Consider the following 16,528-nt stretch of genomic DNA (forward strand, 5'->3'; position numbering starts at 1 on the left):
TAGCAGCCTCAAGTAATGGCTGGTTATTTCTCACAAATGAATAAAATTGCGAACAACTCATGTTAAAGTTTAGCTTGACCTGCAACTTGGCCTTCACAAGTGACACAAGCATTCTATTTCTTACATCAGTCCACGCATTCCCCATAAGTGAAAAAACCCTTTCCACAAAGCTATTGCTGGGGGGGATTGAAAGAGCAAACTGCACCAGTCTGTAAAGTGGCTTGCAGTCTGGAGCTTTACTAAAAAAAGTCACCCAGCGATCACTTACAGATGCCTCTGTCATCTGTAACAGGGCTGGCAATGCAGCAGTTAAAGTACAGTAGTCTGAGTAAAGTGCTTCAATGTCCACATCCAATTTGAAGAGGTCTGCAACTGTACGCAGTTCTGGCCAAGTTACAGGATGTTGGAGGCTGAGGACCTGCATAGCTTTAAAGGGACTATTATCATAGTCAAACCACTTCTGTAGGTAACAAAGTGCTTTACTGTAAAAATCACAGAAGGTCCTACAGACCTGCTGTGCGACAGCTGGAGTAAAGTGCTGTAAGGCAGATGAAACCTTAGTACCAAAGAACTGGTCATCTAGCCTTCTCTGCAACTCATCTTTTAGACTTTTCATCACGGTGTACAACTCTGGAGCAGAGAGAGTGTTACTTTCAAGTTTTGCTATAGACTTGTGGAATACCTGCAGGATGTAGTGCATGAAATGTATGTAGCAATCTGCCTCAGACACATCCCCACTGATGCCATCCTCATCGGCCTCCACAAATTTCCAGATAAGGGGGTGACAGTCCTCAGGCCCTTGACTAATAAAATAACTTTTAATAGCAGGCCAACATTCTACCAGCCTTGCCACAGCTGGGAACAAAGACAGCCACCTTGTTACAACATGTTGCATTATTTCCTTAAAGTCCTGGTCTAGGAAAGAATAGAAGCCTTTCAACAGTGCCATTTTTTTAGCAGATGCTGAAAACTCACTATGTATTTTCAAAACCAGAGTCTCCACATCAAACTTTGCAAGGGCCTTGCTTGCATGCTTGGCACAGTTATGTATTACATGGCATAAACAGTTTGCTGCAATGATGTGAGGCACCTCAGATTTCAAACTTTTAAACAGACCTGTGCTTTCCATAATTGACTGAGGCATTGTCTGCAGCATAGCTAGCAATGTTTTGTACTTTGAGTCCTTTATGCACAAGGATGTCCTTTATTCTAGTAAAGATACATTCAGAACTTTCGTTATGATCCTCATAGAAATCAAGGAGTTTCTGTTGTGTGCCATGGGTGTGAGTAAAGTACTGAATAACTAAAGGGAACATTTTTCTGTTCCCTTTATTGGATGCATCTGATCCCACTGAGAAATAGGAATTGCCAAGTTCCTGCAGAAGGAGCTCCTCTGAATGAGGTGCAAGAACATTCATGACAATACTCTCAGATTTTGTCTTCCCACAGGTGAATTTCGAAGCCAAAGTAGAATCAGGGAAGACTGTCGGTGCCAGCTTACCTCCACAATCTATGGATTACATATGAGTGACCATGTTTCACTCCATGATAGACTGCTGTCACTTCAGCTGCAGTGACTTTGGAAGCTTCACTGGTTACACTACGTGGCTGAATAAACTTGGTCATTACGAGGTTCTGCCTCTGGAGCTGAAGGCTTTGATGATGTTTGTCTGACTTCTGATGGCTTTTCAATGCCTTTTCCCCATCCCATTTTACAGTGAAAGTTGTTCCACAGGATGTGCACTTTGCCATGGCATCTGCATTTGGAACAGGTCGCACCCATGAGTAGCTTTGCTCCCACACCTTATTATAACTGCAGAAAAACCTCTTAGGAGACACGCTTTCAGCCTCTTCTTGATGATCCATTGACCTTTTCCTGAACATGATTCCTGTAGGATCCTTGCTCAACACTACAATAAACCAAAACAGCTATTAATAGAAAATCAAAACACTTGTGACCAACACCAGTGCCTGGTGGGGCCTGTGTCAGTCAGTAGCCACTAGCCAGAGTTCACATTCACATGTGAATCTCCAGACTTTCACACCCTAGTAATACCAAGTTGGTATAGGGAAAAAAAAATGAGACTCCTCATGAAAAATTACAGTGAAGGTAAAGCAATGAAAGGCAGAAGCAACTCCTGTCTGAGGGACTTGCAGCTGTTACACATGAACCTGGTGTGACAGCAGAATATGCACAGAAGGCATTCAACTGTGTGTAAAACACATGGGTCAGACACCAAATTAAGACCCTCTACTTTTATGTAGAACCTAGTGCAAACGTTATCCAGCTGAGTCTGAACACAGCAAGAAAGTTCAGGCATACTGTGGACTGACAAGATACACCCTAGAAAGACACCCTAGGAAGAAACACAGGTCACGGTAAACATCACGGTGATGATAGACTAGAAAAGACAGTTCTACAGTCCAAGCATCCTATACAAATCATGTAATCATATATTCACTGTAACATCAAATGAGCTAAGCTTTGGTATAGATGGTATACCCTAGAAAACACAGATAAAAGGTAAACAGTTGTAGTTGTGATGACAAACTAGACAAAAAAGCTACATTTAAGCCTCACTATACTACGAAGACTGTACACCCTAGAAAGACACCCTAGGAAGAAACACAGGTCAAGGTAAACATCACGGTGATGACAGACTAGAAAGACAGATCTACAGTCCAAGCATCTTATACAAATCATGTAATCATATATTCACTGTAACATCAAATGAGCTAAGCTTTGGTATAGATGGTATACCCTAGAAAACACAGATAAAAGGTAAACAGTTGTGATGACAAACTAGACAAAAAAGCTACATTTAAGCCTCACTATACTACGAAGACTGTACACCCTAGAAAGACACCCTAGGAAGAAACACAGGTCAAGGTAAACATCACGGTGATGACAGACTAGAAAGACAGATCTACAGTCCAAGCATCTTATACAAATCATGAAGTCATTATACATTCACTGCAACCAAGTCCAAAATCAGATTAGAAACTGTTCTAGTTAATCACCACATGTTGAACATCTAGATAGTTACACACATCTTGTCACCATCAATGAATGCGATAGTGCCAGCACAGCTAGTGAATTAATATAAATTTAATATTTAAAAAATTCACTAGTAGCTGTGCTGGCAATATTTCATTCCCCTTGTCACACTAATCTTTGAAAATCTACCTTAATTCCAAAGAATCAATCCATTAAAAAAAAAATCCACTTACCTCCAGAAAAATCAGCAGCAGGGCTACTAAAACAAGCTCTCAGCAGCAGAAGAGAACAGGCAGCTAAAGGGCCAGCAAGCAGGGGAACACACCACCACCCAGTCCACAGCACTTCTCCTCCAGCAAGCAAGGCAAGCAGCAGGGCTAAGGCAATCCTTCCAGGAAGCAGGGCTTCCAGGCAGGGCTTCCAGGCAGCAGGCAGGGCTTCCAGGCAGGCAGGGCTTCCAGGCAGGCAGGCAATCCACTGAAGACGATGTCCAAGGCTCCAAGCAAGAATTTCAGATCTTAAGCAGCACCCTTTGTACTACAAAAGTAAAAGGTAAAAACTTAAGCTGAAGCGCCGCTTTATATTCTTAAATTTTCGCGGGCTTTGCAGGGCTTTGACTACTAACTCTACGTGTTGATTGGCTGCTTGCTGCACGAGCCTCGTCTGCAGCAAGCAGCCAATCAACAAGAGTCCAAGACGGGAATGGTTTTTTTTTTTTTTTTTAATACGCGCTGACGAGCCTGACGTCGCTATTTCCGGACTCCGAGTACAAGAACCGGAGAACCGGAGTGCCCTACTGATTTCCGGGCACTCCGGAAAAAAAACGGAGGGGTGGCAACGCTAGTCAAGTTTAATTTTCTGATATGCAACTTTAAATTAAGCAATGTATTTGCTAAATTAGCTCTATTACTAGGAATATAATTAAGTCCTAGTTTAAGTATCCTTAAATGAACATCATTAAGAACAAAATTTGAATGGTTATGAACTTTTAGGTCACAGTGTGCATTAGAAATAGGTTTAAAACCTGCAAAATTGTCCGCAACTATTTCCAAAACCGTCTCCATCCACATCCCTGCTTCATTTGTGTTGTCGTTGTTGCTCCATTGCAGTTTTTTGAAGTTTCTTTGTATTTATTAGACCCAGAAGCAACTGCCGAAGATGTATTTACATTTATGGTGTTGTTCTTTGGCATAGTGAAATTGTTAGAAGCGTTGCCATTGTATTGTGAATGACCTGCCTCATCAGATGTAAGAGAAACAGTTCTAGTGGCTGTAGCAGCAGATTTTAAGGTGGAACTCCCAGTTTTTAAGGCAGAACTATATGAACGTTTATTAGTAGTAGTAAAAGAGGGTTTATATTGTGATTTCTTTACAGATTTATCATTAATAAAGAATGCATTACCTTCTTCATAAGCTGTTAAGTCTCTGTTGACCTTTTTAAATTTTCTTTCAACAACTAAACATTCATACTTTTCAACAGATTCCAACATTTGTACATATGGAATGGCATTATTGTCAAAACTGAGAAATTGTTTACATTCATTGTCCAGGACTTCAAGCTCTACTTTTAAAGCAGCTAGTGTATCTTTATTACGCTTGATCAATAATTTCAAAAAATCAAGTCCTGCCAGATTGCAAAAGGAAACAAGCCCTTTAAAAAATGGATCTTCCTTAAGAACTCCATTCGGAGCCTTAAAGAACCTTAATCTTTTTGGAACTATTTGTAAAGCTATACAGCATTCAAAGTACTTGTTTTCAATGACTAGGGCTCTGTATTTTTTAAGCCCCTTTTCCAAATGAAGCAATTTATCAGATATATCACCATTGTCATTTGTTTCAGTCACTTCTTCACTAAGTGAAGTGCAAGGATCACCTTCTGAAACTAAGGCAGCTGTAACATCTTTATAAAGTATAAATTTACTGTTGGCAGGACATCCTTTGTCCATATTAAACAAAACAGTACCTTTATTGCTAGCTGCTTGACTTGATGAAATAAGCCCTTGCTGTGTAGATAGAATGCCATTTCTGTTGATCTTTTTCATCAGTGCAGCCAAAGAAGCCTGTAAGCTTTGAAGCTCTACAAACAGACCTGCCAGCTCACCTTGCTGGCTCTCATCAATGAGATGTAAGGGCATGTGTAGCAGATAATCCTCTGGAGCTTGAGCCATACCAAAACCACAAATAAAAACAACCACCAGTGAAAAAAAACAAATAAAACCAAACACTGGAGCAGCAAAGGAAGACACCAACCAGGAATTAGCGTAAAAAACTCTTTACTTAACATTTTCGGCAGAATGACTTCTTCAGAAATACAATTACAATATTTTTACACAGACTTATATACTTGCACGCTCATGTCCCTCACACTAATCAGATTACATTAAATTACTTAACTGACAATCAACTTCTCAGATAAAAATCTTAGGTAAAAATCTTAGTGTGTAGTAACAGACTATAATATAACGAACACATTTAAACACAAAAAATAAATGTGTATTTATTAAACTGTAAAATATGAATACACATCAGCATACTATCTACTATCTGATAAAAAATATTTAATATTAATAGATTCATTAAGGTCTGGAAAACTATCAGCACCCAGTCTAAGCTACAATAATGATTCTTTTCTCTCTACTCTGTTGTTCTTAATGATGTTCATTTAAGGGTACTTAAACTAGGACTTAATTATATTCATAGTAATAGAGCTGATTTAGCAAATACATTGCTTAATTTAAAGTTGTATGTAAGACAATTAAACTTGACGTACATTTTTAAAGATGTAAGTGCATCTTACATAATTACCCTTAGAAAACCGTCCACTTATAATCCTGCTTTACATAGTACATTAAAAGTGTACGAAGCTTTTTGTAGTAAAGACATTAGGGCAATGTTAAATAGTAAGCCTGATAAAATATACTTCAATTTAAGTAGTGAAGAAAAGAAAGCTTTATATGAACTACAACACACTATAGTGTCAGGTTTATGAAAGCCGACAAAGCAGGTGGTATAGTAGTGATGTCTACAGTTGGTCATATTAAGACAATGGAACAACTTTTAAATAATAAAAATGAGCACATGGAAATTAATGGAGACTTCATTGACAGTAGTTATAATTTTGTTAAATATGGTCTGTATGACCATTTAATGAGTGGTGAAATCACAGCTGATATTTATGATTTTTTGGTTAATGATAGTTCTAGGTTGGGTATACGATTTGGTATACCCAAAATTCATAAAAATCCATCTCATCCACCCTTTAGGCCCATTGTCTCCATCAGGAAGTATTACTGAGGGTTTGTCATTGTACTTGGACAAACTTTTAAACCCTCTAGTTCAGAAACTACCTTCCCTTATTAAGGACTCTTGGTCCTTTGTGGTACAAATCAGATTGTTTCATAAGCAATTTTTACATTCTAGTTGTCATAGTACAGAAGAGTTTTTTTATATTAACTGCTGATGTAGTTTCTTTACATACCTGTATACCTGTATTCCACAAGTAGAAGGGTAAGATTTTGTGTCTAATTTTCTTACTAAATATACTAGCTGGTGCAGTTCAACAATAAAAATATGCTGCTCCTTATTAGAATTGTTATTATATTATATATATTTTTTTATTTTTAACAAAAGAAGTTATAAACCGTTAAGAGGGGTAGCAATGGGGGCAACGGTGGCCCCATGGTCTGATAATGGGTTGGTGGGAGAAAGAAATTTTACCCACCGTGGGTCTCTTTACTAATATACTATTCTAGTGTCGATATACACATGATTTGTTTTTTATTATAAAGGGCCATTTTGTTAACCACATCGCATTTTTGACACAATTAAATGCTAGCTGTGATTTTTTTTTTAATTTACTTTAAGTGGTTTTGGTAATAAAATAAACTACCTGGATGTAAGTTTAGAATGGGATCCTATTAGTAAATGCTTTGCAAGTAGCATTTATAGGAAAGCTACTTATGTAAATAATTATTTGCATTTTGGTAATAATCATCCTATGTATGTTGAGAAGAACGTACCTAAAGGTCAATGCATAAGAACATCTCGTATGACAACTGCTAAGGCATTTCATGAAGAAGTTGATTTTATTACTAATTTGTTTGTGGTTAGAAGTTACCCCTTATCTTTACTTTGTGATACCAGCACTGATATTGCAAACAGAAGGAATACTGAATTTTCCCCAATATTATTAAAAGGGTTGCAAGTTAAGAATATTAATTGTCAATCTATACCTAGTACTAGTATAGGTCTTACTGCTTTACCATCTGTGCCTAGATGTATTATTAACATGTCTGTTGATAGTAATAAAATTAAGGCAGTAATCACAGACAACTGGAAGATTATTTCTGGCAATAACGAAGTATCTACTATTTTGGGTAATAAACCCAGTTTTGTGTTAAAGAAATCAAACACTATTAAGAACTTGTTAGAAAAGAATGACAATTTGAAATCTATGCCTGTATCAAATAAACCTAGGGGAATGTTTAAATACTTCTGTTGCAGTGCCTGTAGATACATTCATAAGGGACCTTTTATAAATTTATTCCATTTAAATAGAACTATTAGTGTACAAGGAAGATTTGATTGTAATTACATCAATTTAGTGTATGTTGCTTTATGTTCAGGCTGTACTGCATTTTATATAGGTATGACTACCAGGACTCTTAATACACGTATAAACAAACATTACTATGCCATTATAATTAAAGATGATAAAAATGCTTTGTTCAAACACTCTGTAATTTATAGTTCTTATAAATAATTTACTTTGTTTGTTGGAGCAAGTTGACATTGATTTAAGAGGTGGCAATATAAAAAACAGAGAAGAGAGAAAAGAATCATTATGGCAGCTTAAACTGGGTGCTGATAGTTTTCCAAGCCTTAATGAATCTATTAATATTAAATGTTTTTTATCAGATAGTAGATAGTATGTTGATGTATATTCATATTTTATGGTTTAATATATACACATTTATTTTTTGTATTTAAATGTGTTCGTTATATTATAGTCTGTTACTGCACACTAAGATTTTTACCTAAGATTTTTATCCGAGACGTTGATTGTCAATTAAGTAATTTAATGTAATCTGATTAGTGGGAGGGACATTAGAGTGTAAGTATATAAGTCTGTGTAAAAATGTCTGTAATTGTATTTCTGAAGACGTCATTCTGACGAAAGCGTTAGGTAAGGAGCATGGGTATTTAACTGAACATTTTAAGATGCAGGGTAATAAAGTAAAAATGAAACACTGTCTTTCTGACTTACCAATTAAGAGCGATTTTAAGGAATGAGTGGAAATGATTCAAGAGCTGCTAGAGAATATACAAATTTCTTCAGAAGGGATAGCTGAGGAATGGGATAAAATGGAGAGAGAATTTAAAAATATGTAAGAAATGAGACAGAAAGAGATATGGGAAAAATATGGATACATTAGAGTCTGCTACAACAGGAGCTACATAACATGTGAACACTCTGGGAGCAGTGGCTAGTCCAAAAGGCAAAGCAGTAAACTGGAAGTGCAACTCAGACATAGGATCTCAATTTCCTACAAAAAGGATGGCTTGAAATGCATAGATAAGCATCCTTCAAGTGCACATTAGCTATAAAAAGCTTTTGGGAAAAATCAAAGATTTTAGAAAGTCAGTATCTTGAATTATGGAATGTTCAAAAATTTGAAGAGGACAAAAAGATCCAGGATAGGTCTTCCAAGTACCTTCTTTGTTTGGGGCAAGGAATGAAACTTGAGAAAAAAAAAATTCCCTTTTTGATTTGGAGGAAATGGTTCTATTACACCTTAGTGTAAATGTTCTGATGAGATTGTAAGAACAAGGTGTTGCTGCTTCTGAGGTACCTGTCAAACTGAGTGTTAAAAAGGAAGAGATTTCTATTGAAGGATGTATCATTTTTGAAGGATTCTCAAAACTCAATTTTCTATGTTGGTCTATTTTCAAAGGGGAAGACTGAAGGTGGGAATGGCAGAGGTGGACTGGAGAGAATGCATCCAAACCTGAAAGGTTTATGCTGTAAGGGTCCTTTTTCTCCTGTGAAATCCAATTTAGGTTTGTCCAGCCATTTCTTTTTGGAAATGTTGCCTTTCTGTTGAGTGGACTTATTGTGGTGGAAAGGGCCTGGCTTGGTGGGGTAATTTCTCTGAAATTTTGGAATAAGGGAAAGAAAAAGTTGTTTAAACCCTGGCATAATTTTACCCATTTCTTTCTAATTTTTTTAATATCTCTACAGAATGGGGGGCCAAAAGGGAAGCTCTTATCTAAAGGAGCATCTAAACTCTTTACTTCTACATTTTCAGGTAGAGACTGAAGTTTTTTTCAGCACACAGTCAGTGGCAGCAGCCATGGAAGAAGCATCCACCACAGCATATACACACAACAGAATAGCATGCAACTTGAGAGGTGGAAGAAATCATACACTGCAATGTGGTTTTCGAGTGGCTGCCAGGGATATTAGGCTTATGCTTATTCATGTTGTTAAAAATGGATAAAGAATACCTTAACGTGTATCTGATAAATGATGGCATGAAAGGCTATAGTAGCTGACGTATATACTTTTTTTACCATACCTATCTATAGCTCCACTATCCCTATTCTTTTCGGAGAGCACTGGAGAATGGAAAGAGCTTAGAAGGTTTGTCAGAATCTGTAGAAGCAACAGCAGGGTCAGAAACTGGTACTTGCATGTGTTAGGGACTCTTGTTGTACTAGTCAGGCTCTTTTGGTACAGGTTGCTATGACTCAGGATATATAGAAGCTGAAAAGAAAGTCTGAAAAGCTTCAAAAACCAGAGGGGCAGGAGAAGGCTTGGTAAATTCCATATGTAAGAGACTGTAATCTCTCTTTTGGGATTCAGACAGCTGTTTACCCTCACATTTTAAATGCTGCATCATCCTCTGAACAGTTTCGGCAAATAAGAGCTCCTCCCGAGGATAGTCAAGAGGACAATGTGTCATCAGATTCAAATTTCTAACCCCAAAACTGAGCAAATCTGAGAAGAATAATCTAAAAGGTTAGATTCTGGATCAGAGGAAAAATCTTCCTCAGAAGATGCATCCTTTTTTAAGGGGGGTACACAGAGTGGAAACAAAAAACTGAGGGGTCTAAGAGCCCCAAGAGCTTTGAACAACCCTTACGAACAATCCTGGCATTCTTGTTGTGGATCACTATTTCATTTTAGGGGTTTCCAGGCAAACCACATGAGAAGGGCCTAACTCTGGACAAACCTCCAGCAAAGAACCACGGATATCTTCATGAACTAAAACCTAACAACACTGTTCTGGCGTTCAGAAATTACAAGCCAGGCTTCTTCCTTCAAGGCTTTAGTGGCTTTCTGACTTGTTTGATGGGACGTGTGTAGGCTGTTCCACACTCATCACCAACAAGTTTGCGACAGAGGGAAAAGGCTCAGAGGTCAGATGGTTTGCAGGCTTCTCAATCACCTCAATGTGTATGTTTGACTTCTACATGAAGAATGAAGCTGTAGTAGCAACATCCTTCTCCTGCTTCTTAACTTTCTTTTTCAGCTCTGAGGGTAAGTTGAAGGTAGGAACTTCAGAGGCCTCACTGGCTCGCACTAGAGCCCCTCAGATGTTTGTTTTCTAAGTAAATATTCAGGAAAAACAGACTCTTTTTAAAGTTTTTTGGAATACAAACCTGACAGCTACAGCAGTCTCAATCTGGCTGTATGAGAAAATATACTGTCTACTTCTGAGGCATGCTTGATGACATGAACACATTTCCAATACAAAAATGTGAAAAAAGAAGGGTCCCCAATGGTGTGCTTAGCTTTCACCGTCAGTGGCAAAATGTATCCCTTCGAAAAGCTGACAGACCTAGCTACTGATGACGCCTTGCTTCTCAAGCTGGCAACAAGAAAGTTCTGAGGACATTTGTGCACATACATCTCTTATGTGCCAGCATGTAGTATTTGTGTCTAGGTCTAAGCTTGGATGGACAGCATATGAGAAATGAGCACCTAAGCTTTAGTATACGGGCCAGACATACAGTATCCTTGGCAGGATATATCACATCTGCCAGCATTAATCTAACGATGAACTTCTGTTGCCATCATATCACAAAGTTGACTTATTTAAGATCACAGAATGGTGTAATAAAAAGTGAGCAGGGACATAGGATAACAGGTCTACTTGCACAGATTACGCTTATGAGACCTTGTACTCTCTTTGATGTCTATTACATGACCCACACATTCATGAACACTACACTAAACACAGAGAAATCTTCACAAAGGCTTTGGAAAGAAAATCTCAGGCGACAGCCTAGAATGCATTACCTTGCTGTTGAAGTACGGCTCGGGAAGGCAGAATCCATTCATCACATTCACCAAACTATCCAGAACATAATGGAAAACATGATGGAGCTTCTCCCCATGCAAGGCCATGCTCTGTATCTCTGGCAGTAGACCTGTGAATAGTTCAGCCTGGTAACAAGAAAATATAAAACATTATTCTTAACAGTTGTGAAGCCTTGGATATCAAATATAGTAATCACTAACAAATATACTTTGTTTCTCTTTTGCTGCACATAACTCCTAATGCAAAAACTTTGTTTTTACTTTACCATACTAATAAATTTAATTTAATTTTTGCTTCAAAATATTTTTTTAATTCATAAAAACATTTCAAAAACCTAATCATCATTAACTTTAACTCTCAATACATTTGAGACGTCAGCAAACTTTTGGCAGCTCCATGTGAGTTCTTCAACTTTCAAATATAAGTATACAAAATCAAGTCAAAATAATGTACACTTACTAAGATTTGAATTACGGAATTTCTTACAATGTAGACTAAGAAGTTTATTGCCAATTTTCTTTATTTACAATTACATGCTACTTAAAAAATTTCAGAAAAATGTCCATGAAGGCACAATCAAATCTTGACGTTAGGAACAGATAATGGAATTTCTATCCACTGTTCAGTCAGTACGAACAAACAATCCAGCAATGCTATGGACAAAGTAGAGATAGCGCTGTATTCTTTGGAAGACAGAGCTCACTACCGGTCAAAAAATCCAAACTGGCCATAAAGTTGGAAAAAGTAAAATTAACCTAGTTTTTTTATTCTGGACTTTGCTCATTTTCTTATCTAATTTCTGAAGTAGACAAGTATTGTGAACACCTGCTAAGAAAATGGGAGGTTGTGTAGATGTGAAATGTTTCAAGCACTGAGTGGAATTCATTACAAAAATAAATTCCAATATGAAGGCCATCACTGCTTGGATTATCCTGTCCTTGATCAGAAGGAAAGTGTGGATTTTTAATTATACTAACAATCAAAGGTCTGGTTTATCACACTGGTTCTATGACATGCATAGATAAAGCCCTGAATGTAACACAGCTGGCTTGGGTTTGACTAGCGACTGGGGTGTTGAAGGAGGCAGCTGGATAGACTGGAAGACCGTGGCTGCTACCCCACTCATCCTGGAAGAGGGAGGCAGCCTGGTGCACCACAATTCTGACACCGAGTGGAGGCTGATGTAGCAACAATGCAACACAAAGGACCAGGATGTATATGTCCACCAAGCAGCATGATCTGCAGCCGGGGTTAAGCATCCATAGAAGTACAAATGCCCAAGTGCCTGGCATTGTGAAAAATGCAATAGTCAGGGCTGCTGTGAGATTGGTAGTGCATGGAGCAGAAAAAGCTCCGTGTAATACAAATAATTACAACTGGGTCTCAACAATCATAACTTAAGTATTCTTGATATGGATGCCAAGATTCGCTAGAGTTAAATTTCTTGGTATTCATGTGTCAGACACATAAGTTGGTTATGATTACAGACCCAATCATAATCTTCTATACTATGTGTAGTAAACCTTGGACTTAATGGAGAAAGTCAGCAAAAGCAAATACTATACTGCCTGAGGCATCTGCCACTCCCCTTAACATTTACACACCCCAAAATGAATCACTGAACATAGATCAACAGTAAAATACCTGGGGTTGCCAACTGTCAGGAAAATGGAGACTGCCTTTTCCGGACAGTGCACTTTCCAGAATAATAAGTTCAACTATTAGTATTCTTGCACCTCACATGGAGCACCAACACAGAAGCACAGTTTCTGCTAAAATGTGACATTTTCTCAAGCCATGATTTCAACTAACGTAAAAGACCCATTTCCATTTTATCACCAAAACAAAGACTCACTGCCACTGAATTGTAGCTACGTTTACTGTTTTATGTCAAAGCCATGTGTTGAAATGCAGTATTACATTGCTGGAATATTTAGAGTTTCTTCTTCTTTTCACTAAAACAGCGGGACATTTGAATTTTTTTTTTCAGGACACAACTGCCCAAATCAGGAATTCCTGTAAAAGGAAGGACAGATGGCCCTCCAATATACTCAGAGTTGTGTAACTGCTGACTTTTTCAAGCAGCAGAGAATAGTGGGGTTGACTTTAAATGTTGCCTATGTCTCGGCATACATCGTCTACCTAGCAGGAACATTTACATACATTAACTGTGTGGGTATATGTAAGTGTTTCTGTGAACGCTAAGGAAAGAAAAAAATTTAATTCTTCATACTTGGATGGCAATAAATCGGTTTCCCTTATGTGACATCCGCTTTAAGAAACTTGTGTCAGGTGCCCACAAGCTATAGTTTGATAGGTGAAGTCATTTTTTGACTCTCTTGTTCTTCTGGCTTCTGGATGAGTTGAACTTTTGTGGAGGGTGAAGTTATGGCTTGCAGTATGGCTGCCTCTAGTACGAGATGTGTGAGTGGTTGTGGAAGTACTAGCCCATGTCCTGACAAGTTCAGCAAGAATCAGTCATTGCTCATTTTTAGATGTGCTAGCAAAGGAATGGCTTACAATTTTAGAGAGCACATGAAGTTTACAACTTGGAGGAAATTATGGCTTTACTTAGCCACAGCAGAGAAGGTATGGGCAATTCTGTGATTACTTTGGAACAGCTGCAGATGGGATCAAACATTTGTGCTGCTTGGTTTTCGCTGCATCAGCAAATGTAGTTCTATATTAGCTGTTAGGACTGCAGTTGTAATATGGACAGAGGTGCATGGGTATACAGGATTTCTAACAAGAAGAGTCGAGTGCGCATGTTGCACTAGTAATGTAATAACATAAGATATGTGACCTTTATCTCAGAAGTAGCCTTTACTTTTTATAATGGTAAGATATACATCAAAATGATGATGTACATCCTCAACTGTTGTAATTGCCTTCATATTGGCACTTTTCAAGTACTCCCCAACAGCAAAACACTGATGTTTATATCATTCAGTATTTATTTACTGTATTATTTGTACACATACTTAAATATTTTGAAAACAGTTAAGAATAAATTGGCTGAAGAGATAGGTTGCCCATCTTCTTGCAATACTAGATAAGCATAATCTAAAGGTCATAGCCAAGGTTTTTGGAATTGCATATTGACTTTCAGAAAGTAGCCCCCATTAAAAATTCCCGCACTGACACACTTGAACGAAAGCAAAAACTATTTAGACCATTATACAGAAATCCATTTCACATTTTTGCTCAACTCCTGAGAGACTTGCTTGGCTACAAACATCTGCATTAGAAGCTGATGCTAAGTGAAACTTGCAGTGGTGCATTTAATATTCTGTTAATATTCTGTTAAGTACAAACTTGCAGTTTTAAAAGTACTGTATTTTCATTTTTTCTGTTTCCTAATTACGTGTTTCTGAACAGTGTGCTCTGTGTCTGTTTGCTATAGAGGGGGTGGTGTTATCACTTCTTTGTTATCTTTGTCATTATACCATTATAAAAAGTAAAGGCTACTTCTGAGATAAAGGTTATCTTTGTCATCTGATATTTAATAGCCTAGCGGGATTCCTCTGTACTTTAAGTGCTAGCCACAAAGTTTGAGAAATCATTTTATGCTTAACTCCTGAGAGACTGCTTGGCTACAAACATCTGCATTAAAAGCTGAAGCTAAGTGAAACTTGCAGTGGTGCATTTAATATTCTGTTAAGTACAAACTTGCAGTTTTAAAAGGACTGTATTTTCATTTTTTCTGTTTCCTAATTGTGTGTTTCTGAACAGTGTCCTCTGTGTCTCTCTGCAGTTAGTTTCCCACCCTTCCTCCCTGTTCTTGTGTTGGTATTAGTGTTGCTGGCTCTGGAATTGCCCACCCCTCCTGTAAGTCTGTATTAGAACACTCCGCCTGGGTCCATCTCATTTGCTCACTTAGCCAAGTACAGTGAAATCATATTCTGAGTCTAGTGTTCACTCTACTTAATACAGAGAGTAGATTTGAGAAGGCACCCCCCAAAAAAAATTTCATTTGCTTTTACTGTATTTGTCTTTCCTCCAACTTTATTTTGCTTTTCTTAAAAGTACTCAATTTTATTTAGTCTGCTGCATTTATTACTGCTTGATAGTAGCCTGATTAAATTGTAACTGTTATTCTAAGTCTTTTGGTTTAAGCACTTGGGCTTCATACAGGCTGTTTTACATTAAGAAGGTTTGTGGTCTGCACTGTTGTGGCAGGACAGGTAGCTTACATCCTTCTAAGCTGGGAATTGCTGATTGAAGGCCCAGTGTCTGCTATTCTAAAAGTGTATTAGTTCTGGCTTAAGCACTTGGGGTTCAGACCAGTTATTCTACATTAAGAAGGTTTGTGGTCTGCACTCTTGTGGGAGGAGAGGCTGGATTCTGCCCTTCTCAGCTGGGAATATCTGATCACAGGCTTATTGTGCCTGCTTATTTGAACTGTTTCTTTCTGAAATTGGTGCGGCTTGTTGCTGTAGCTTAGACCAGATTCAGGCCTGCTGAATCTAGCTTTGTTTGTATAACTGGAGCACTAATCCAGGCCATCTTTTTTGGAGAAGGTTCCCCTGCACCCTAGTAAGCAGGGGTGTGCAGTTAGAACTTATCTGATTGAAGACTGCTGGAACAGGGCTCAGTTTTGAGCTTTTTTTCCTGGTTAATTGGGTAACTTGTTTAAATCACTTTGTTCATTTTCTATTGTTTTTTATAAATATATATATATATATATATATATATATATATATATATATATATATATATTGTACTTTATCTGCTTTTACTGTATTTGTGTTTCTTCCAACTTTATTACTAGTGGCATTGACTACAACTCTGACCTGTGATATATAACCATAAGTATCCTTTTCTGTGCATTTAAAGTGTTTTTTGAATGTATCTGCTTTATTTTCTAATATATATATATATATATATATATATATATATATATATATATATATATATATATAATTGTTTCCCACCTTTCTAAGCTAGTATAGTCCAGTTTTCAGGTTAGTGCTGAATTCAGGGCTGTGTTACAATTCTCTGTGTTTGCCCATACCTTACTTGGATAGAAGGAAGTTCTCTGTTCACCTGTGAGAGAGGGGAGCTTTGAGCAGCTGTCTGTCCATGGAGGAGTGGTTTCAGCCCAGAAATTAGTAGTTTATTGGTCATTTTGGGCTCATTTCTCTCTCTTTCATTTCCCTGCTATAAATACCGTATTTGCCCGGTTTTGCCCGCCGGGCAGTGCC

At 37.7% G+C, this 16,528-nt stretch overlaps 1 protein-coding gene across 6 annotated transcripts in view; it reads right to left on the bottom strand.

Annotated features, from left to right (window-relative positions):
* Positions 1-16,528, bottom strand: part of ACACA (acetyl-CoA carboxylase alpha) — a 2,143,878-nt gene that overhangs the window by 1,602,485 nt on the left and 524,865 nt on the right. For all 6 annotated transcript variants that reach the window (XM_044054575.1, XM_044054578.1, XM_044054576.1 and 3 more), the window contains one exon: positions 11,303-11,449. In XM_044054575.1, the coding sequence (XP_043910510.1) occupies positions 11,303-11,449 (147 nt within the window). The remainder of the gene's footprint in view (positions 1-11,302; positions 11,450-16,528) is intronic.

This window comes from Protopterus annectens, chromosome 13.part0, assembly GCF_019279795.1.
Source record: "Protopterus annectens isolate FY-2018-M chromosome 13.part0, PAN1.0, whole genome shotgun sequence".
NCBI classification, from domain to species: domain Eukaryota; kingdom Metazoa; phylum Chordata; order Ceratodontiformes; family Protopteridae; genus Protopterus; species Protopterus annectens.